The following is a 7596-nucleotide window of genomic DNA, read 5'->3' as shown; positions in this document are numbered from 1 at the left end:
AAGGCTGTCCAGAGAGGGCAGACTCTGGTGACGGGTGGGTGCATCCAAGGCTGTCCAGAGAGGGCAGACTCTGGTGACGGGTGGGTGCATCTAAGGCTGTCCAGAGAGGGCAGACTCTGGTGACAGGTGGGTGCATCCAAGGCTGTCCAGAAAGGGCAGACTCTTGTGAGGGATCGTTAGCACACATTCCATAAAGGGGAAAACAGGTTCACTTCACTTATTCTGTGAGGTCAAGACAGAACGCAACAGATAGCCTTCCTTTGTTTTATTCAAGCTTCCTTGGACTTGGAGAGCTTAGAATGAAATGGCTGCCCCCTGTTTTGTGAGACTGACTGCTCAATGGATGTGCCACCCGCCTTTCTCTGGCCGAGGAGCACTGGAAACTTGACAGCGAGGCAGTGACAGAGGACAGGAGAGGTGGACAAGGCGCTCCAGCTGGAGGCCCTGCTCTTTAACTTTATGCCCAGCTCCATAATTGTGCTTTCAAGTGTAATTCTAGCTGCCAATTTACACTTTGCCAGAGTTAAAACTTATTTTTAGATTCATTTCCATGAAAAATGTGCACTTTGCTCTTGATGGATAGATATGTTTTGATGGTTGATGCAGGATTGCCCAGTCAGGGCTTGTTTCAGTTGAAGGTGAAAATGGAAGAGGAAAAAAAAAAAGAAATATATACTCTGGCAGATGACTGTATTTCCTTTTATTGCATTCATTATCTAATAACAATAATACTCATTGGCAAGAAATATATTTACACTAACAAATTAAATTTAATCACAGCTATTTTTCAGATGGTCAGAAAACAATGGGCCACTTATATATAGTTTGCTTTGAATGCCTCTGAAAACAAAGAGTAAGGAATGGCATTTGAAACAGCAGACACTAACCAAGCACCAGAGAATAGATCAGATGTGGCACTATTGTCTCTTCCATGCAAACAATCAGACCGCAGAACATACAAGTTAACATTTCAGGTAATATGCTACCCATACTCACCAGACTCAAATGGTTTGCAAACCACTTCTTTCCCTTTAGCAATATATAGCGAAAGATCAAAACAAATAGCATCTTACGTGACACCAATTTTATGCTCCTTCTGGTTTCCAGCTGCCTAGTCTTGTCAGTGATATGTAGTAGATGTACAAGTGGCTTCATCAAAACATCATTGGAAAAATGCAGAAGCAGTAATTATGACATTAAATAATACTGGGGAGGGTATAGTACACACACTTAGAGATTTTATTAATTGCTGTTTGAACCTAATGTTGCTGGGAGGTGTTATTTAGCATGACAATCACTTGGGAGGTGTTAGCTAGCTGATTTTTTTGTAAAGGTAATTTAAGGTATTTTTTGGCTAATTATTATTTCATGAATGAATACTTAAATCCTTAGTAAGAAATTTATGTGTGCATCAAACAGCTGAAGGTAATGGATGTACACGCCTTCCAAAGACATATACTCATAACCCATTGTGTTATTTTGATGGCAACCATAATGCCATTGCAGGCTGATGGCATAGGAAGTAAATAGTGGTCACATGACAGGAGTACTTGTCACCAGAGAGCCAGTAGTTAGTGACATAAGCATCAAGGCAACTGCAGACCTCATCATAGAGGAGAGAGAGCTGACACACAGGAACACACAGTGCAATTTCTAGCAAGGAAGCTGTGGTCTGCAGTGGGAAATGCCCAAAGCTGCATATCTTCTGATTCCTAACTCTAAAAAAAAGTGCAATCTGGACATCAAAGCATTAACCAAACCTTTGAGGAAAATTTATCTTACTAAAATATGATACCAAAGATCTAATAAATCAGTTTTACCAAAATATATAATAAACATTTAGAAGCGTAAGTGCATTTAGTAGGATACTTACATTCAAATAAAAAACTTCTTAAAAGCTACGAGCCATTCAATGTTTACACAACACAAAAAGTGGAGATAAGGCTATGCTTGCAGCCCAGGGTCCTAACTATCATCACTGTAGTCCATGGATAGTATATTTTTATGCCACGTGCTTATGGTATATATGTGTGTGTAAGAGTGAGGACATAGTCACACACAGTTCTGGCACCTACACAAGTGGCATGCACACAGCTGAGAATTTGTGGCTTGCTCTCTTATTCCTTATGTCTTGCACGATGCTGGATCCCTAATGGTCTGGGGTTGATGGGGTCAGGGCTAGGAAGCATGGAGTCTCTCTTGCTCCCTACTCTGAGGATACAGAAACAGGTCCAGGTGCTCACATGTTTGAGTCTTCAGTAACATTCGCCGACAATCCCACACAGACAGCCTTGCACAAACAGGCGAGAGGACCCTAGGCTTCCCATGACAGAACTGGTGTCACTTAGCGGGGCAGTTAACTGTGTAGGCGTTTCCCTTTCTGCTCAGCATAACTTTTTCAAGTCATGAAAATGTGTTTTCTCTGGTGTTATCCCTGCTCCCCTCCCCTGATGTTGTAGCTCAAAACTAAATTTCATGGGACTTTAAATATTCCAGACAAATGCAAACAAAGTCCAGCCGGCACACTTGGTCCCACATTCAGGGCCGAATCAGTGAAACAGATTTCCTGCAATGCTGTTTTCTATTGAGTCTGTCCCCTTCTCTGTCCTATCACAACGAGGAGGACTTTGGGAGAAAGCATGGATGCTTTCCTCCTGGGCTTCACCTGCACAAGCTCACCTTTAGAACTGGACACAGGTAACCCTGACTCATAAGTAAGAAAACACACGAAAGTCAGTTCTGCCGTTTCCTAACTACTTTTCATTCAGGTAGACTTAGTGTGGAAGCCTGTGACATGCCTGGCCCCCAGAGTGAGATCTTCCTTATCACCAGCTCCGTGTTAATTCTGAAACACAAGAGGGAAATGTGCATCCAATGGATAGAAGTTTCTTTTCGCGTCATCTCTCCTCCCCTCTTCCAGAATCATCTTAAACATCCTTGCTAAATGTTGATGGCCCTCCTCAAATTTCTCTCACCTTTCAAGTTTATAAACGACTTAGAACAGCTGTATAAATGCATTTGTCTACTTCTTATATACTTTTCAGGCACAAGTTAATCCTATTGGACAAAGATCCTAGTCGAGAATTTTTTATCTTCAGTACAGCCCATAGAGACTCGGGCTAACTCCGAGCTGTGGGCATTCTTGCAGCTTAGGCCTGAGGTGTTCACGATTCTCAGGTACATACCCTCTGGCATGGAAAGCGGCAGGAGTCCCCACTTCTCTGCCACTTCATTTCCTAAAACAAAGGAACACAAGGTGGGTATGCCCGCTTGGTGCCTGTTGGAAGCTGGGTTTGGCATTAGCTCCTGTCATACTGGAGTCAAACTGCTGTGGTGTTTTAAAAGTCAACACTAGGTGGCAAGTGGGAAGTCCGTGTGAACGCCAGCTCAAGGGCGACAGATCCCCTGAGAAGAGCCTTGTGGTCATGGTGGTGAAGGCGGAGTTCTGCAGTGGATAAAGCATGGCTCCCACTCTAACAGAACTCCCTTGACTTTGGGGAGGAAGGAGATGATTACACGCATGCGCACCACTGAAAAGGAGTTGGTCTTGGCGCAGCAACACGCCATGGTGTTCTTTACTGGAACCCTGACCCAGAGCATGTGCCTATTCTACCCACGGCAGGGCCTCGCCATGTATCCCCATGCCCAAACATCACCTGTACCCCAAAACTCTTCTGGTAACTGTTGAGTACTTCATTGAACTATAGTTCATGGTCAGCAGAATTCCCTTTTTGTTCATTTGTTGATCATTTAAAAACCTTCCAAAATCTTTAATGTCCACAAAGCGACAATTCTCTGTTAAATTAATTGAATAAACCTGGAAAACTACAGTATTAAAGAAGGAATTGTGCAAGACAGCAGAAACTCAATTATTATCATGCACCACAATCAATAATAAAACTAGACGGGAAAATAATTGCTCACAAGATCTGAGGGCCTTCTCTTTGCTGTCACACACACCAGCCAGCATATGCCCATCCTTTGCTGAGTAACAGAGGAATCAAGAGCCTTTTACAATTTCACCAGTTTTTAGTAGCAATGTTAAAGGAACTCATTTTGGTCTAAGATTGTGATAATTTAACTTAAAAATCAAAATGGTCAAAATCTAAACTAAATGATGTAATGAGAATAAATTTGATTTCTAACTATGATATAAATGCTGATCCAAGTGCTGAAGTGTTCATAAAGTTGCAGTAAGAATGCTGTATTTAAGAAATGCAATATAACAGATCATAAGGTACAGGCAGAGACAGACTATAGACACTTCAAATATATACATTTTCAATTTCAAATCATCAAAGTGTAAACAAGACTGAAAATAACCGTCCTTCTGTTTTCGCTCTTATAAATGAACACAAAGAAGCTTCCAGTGCAATCCAGGTTTGTTTTTCCCCAAAAGAAAAGAAAACCAGGTAAAATTTACAATAGCAAGCATTAGTATTGCCTGATTTTGGCTAGTCTTCTGGTCTTAGGAAATGTTTGCTGAATTTGTAGTTCAGTAATGTGTCTCTTGGTTTCTCACCATAATGAGTGGCCAAGCATCAGACATCCGAAGACATAAACAGGCACCCAGTACTTGACCCCAAAAAAAGAACCATGGAGCAGGTCTGGCGACTCCGAACACTCAGTTACTTCCATATCATGTTTAGGACTGGTATGTCTGTTTCGGAAAGACCAAAACCTAACAAGAATGCTGTGGGCCAGAAAAAGGAGCAGGCCCTGGGAGAAAGAACAGGATTAAATTTCTAGTTCAGATAATTTCAGAATTTATATGCTTCAAAAATAACAATAAAAAGAAAAAGTCACAACGTTACAGTTCAAAGTGAGGTCACAGAGGCAGCAGAGCCCCAGCCTCACAGACACCTGTGATAACTCTACAGCCTGATGCGGACTCTGCGCATCCAGAGGAGACATGCATGGGGCTGTGGGCGGAAGGGCCTGGTGGAGTGGAAGGAAGTAAAATAGGTGCCAAGAATTCGTCTAGCCTCCAGCCTCACTTGAAATTTGTTCACCGTAAAGTAGATAACGTCAGCTTGGTAGGGTCAATGCGGCAGCGAGAGTTAGATACAGAAGCAAAAAAGCAAAACTAAAGGCAAGCAAACAAATAAAACCCTCACGGTTTGAAATGTCTCAAGACCAGTTTGTTTTCTCCTCTTCCTGCCCAACTCTCCTAAGTTAGCTTGGGTTGGTAAAATACTGGAATCCTTAATACTGGACTTAAGGATAAGATCTTACACTGCTAATGTCCACCCATGCCTTACACACGTCTGGGAAGCTCTAGAATTGCTTAGAAAAGTCATTCCAAATGTCTCTGAAATGTTACCAACATCTGTCCTTCACAGGAAAGAATCTCGTGTGCTCAAAAAAGAAAGTTCTTGGTTGACTGTTACTCAAATCTCAATCTCCAACCAGTATTTCTAGTTTTAAGTTCTTAAAAGTGCATTTGTTAAAACACTAACTGAGCCCACTTGGGACATTCTGAGTAGAAAAGACGTGACAAGTCCCTGATTGTGTCAGAGGCAGGCTGAAGACAGCCAGAATGTGTCTCAGGAGAGGAAACCTGAAAACATTCTTTCCTTAAAATCAATTTCCTGTCCAATCTGTCGGGAGGGAGAGGCTGTATTGTTTGTCAGGGCCACCGCACCCTGAGCTCGCTGGGCTGGCCAACACACCAGCGGGTCTCAACACCCATGGCTGCAACAGGCTCTGATATTCTGTTCTTTTTTGGGCGATACATGAAGGAAAATGCTGCCCCTGCCCCCCGCAAGCCCCTTAGGACACCCACATCTGGGTTCTTAAGCCTTTTTCATTTCTTCTAGAGTTAACAAATAACTACTATTTTCTCTCTTTCTCTGATTCCAGCAAATGGAACAACACTTGCTCTTTCTCTCATCTGGTAATTATGAGCTGGGCACCCACATTCCCACAACGGGACTGACTTCTAACATTGGAATTGAAGGGAGCCTCGTTTACACACTGTATTAGGATCTGCAACCCAGGAGACAGCAGCTCCCTCGTCTCAAGGCAGGCGTCCTCTGCACACAAACAACCACAGCTACTATCTCAGTTTTAGGGGCTCTCCCTGCAAACTCTGGGTAGTCCACTCACAACGCCAGAGTGAATCCTGCTCACACTGGCTGGGTCAGGCTGGCTCTCTATGGCACGATACACTCAGCACAGCGCAGGATGTTGGTAAGTAGAAGAGAAAAATGATATTTCTGGTTTGTAATTAATCAATAAATTAATAAACCAAAGGTGGCTTGGGGTTATTATGTTAGAGTTAGGAGAGAATCCAACACACAGTTCTTTAAACTGCCTACAATGGCATTATCCCCATCAGTTTCTTCTTCATCCTCTGCAGGAGAAGGGGGACAGGAAGGGGCGGGACTTCCCTCAAACTTCCCCACGGGATTACTGCTCAGTGTTGCGCTCTGACGTGGATGTCATCTTTTCTGATTTTTTGGACTTCCTCTGCATTTGTTCGTGTTCCCTTCTCCTCAGTTTTTCTCTCTGTTTTTCCATTTTCTCGTGGGCCTTCCGAGCCTTCTCTAGAGACATCTTCATTTCCTTCAGTTTTTTTTTAACCAGTGCCCGGTCCTGGGATGACGTCATCCCAAGAGCCTACAAAGGAAGCACACGTACAAACTGAATCTGAAAAACTGCTGACCTCCTAGCTTATGATGAGGAAAACATCATACTATGCTTAATCTCATGACCTTAGTTAAACATAGGAGGAGGGGGTCAGAGCTGAGTAAAGGCAGACTGTACTTGCCAAATTCTGCATGTGAGGAGGATCTGAGCTTTGTTCTTTCAAGTTCTTTGCAAAATACACTCCAGAAGTCATTAATAAAACGTTTTCCAAATTGGTGACTAATGAGTGAATAAATGAAAAGGGCACGATCCCGCTTCAACCTTCCGCTAAAGTCATCAGTATCTTCCAAGGGAAGCGGAGAGCACCTGCCGTCACAGAAGGCTCCAAGAAGGGCAGGAGGAAGCGAAATGGCCTCTCTATTGCCAGTGTAGTTATTTACAACCAGAACCAAAAATGTCTTTGAGACCAGCATGCCCATCTCTCTTCCCAAAGGCAGACCTATAGAGGAAGCCCAATTAAAACCGATGAGGTTGCCGGATGAGTTTAGAATTCAGAATCAGGGAAGATGGCTGTGTACTTGAAATGTTCCATGACCTTCAGCATCAACAGCAGGATGCATCTGCCTCCCCAACAGGGACAGCCTTGTCGATGGGGCCTTCATATTCACGAGCTATTGATTGATCTCTAACCTTTTCAAAGACTGCCAAGAGACACTCATGAACCTCGCAGGAGCCTGAAGCAGTGGGGAGGGGTGTGTGGAACTGGCTGTACCCTCCTCTTACCCTTGCTCCATAGGGTTGAAAGCCACCTCAGTCTTTAAGAGAGATGGGCTGGATGAGTGGAAATAAAGGTGCAATGGAGGTGGCAGGGAGGGACGGCTTGCATATACTTGAGGGAGAAAGTTGGGGCCATCATTTCAGTTGTCAGGTAGGAGGTAGGAGACGGGGCGTGAGAAGAAATGAAGAAAGAAAGATTAGCACTGGCCATTACTAAAAGTTAACAGT

At 43.4% G+C, this 7596-nt stretch overlaps 1 protein-coding gene across 10 annotated transcripts in view; it reads right to left on the bottom strand.

Annotated features, from left to right (window-relative positions):
• Positions 1–678: 678 nt before the first annotated feature.
• The window catches only part of Ppp1r9a (protein phosphatase 1 regulatory subunit 9A), a 280210-nt gene continuing 273292 nt past the window's right edge, over positions 679–7596 (bottom strand). For all 10 annotated transcript variants that reach the window (XM_026787519.1, XM_026787520.1, XM_026787523.1 and 7 more), the window contains one exon: positions 679–6621. In XM_026787519.1, coding sequence (XP_026643320.1) covers positions 6412–6621 — 210 coding nt within the window. In that variant the 3' untranslated portion in view covers positions 679–6411. The remainder of the gene's footprint in view (positions 6622–7596) is intronic.

The sequence above is a fragment of the Microtus ochrogaster genome, linkage group LG10 (assembly GCF_000317375.1).
Source record: "Microtus ochrogaster isolate Prairie Vole_2 linkage group LG10, MicOch1.0, whole genome shotgun sequence".
In the NCBI taxonomy this organism is placed as follows: Eukaryota; Metazoa; Chordata; class Mammalia; order Rodentia; family Cricetidae; genus Microtus; species Microtus ochrogaster.
Note: the sequence above shows the minus strand (reverse complement) of the source record. Positions and strands in the feature narration are given on the sequence as shown.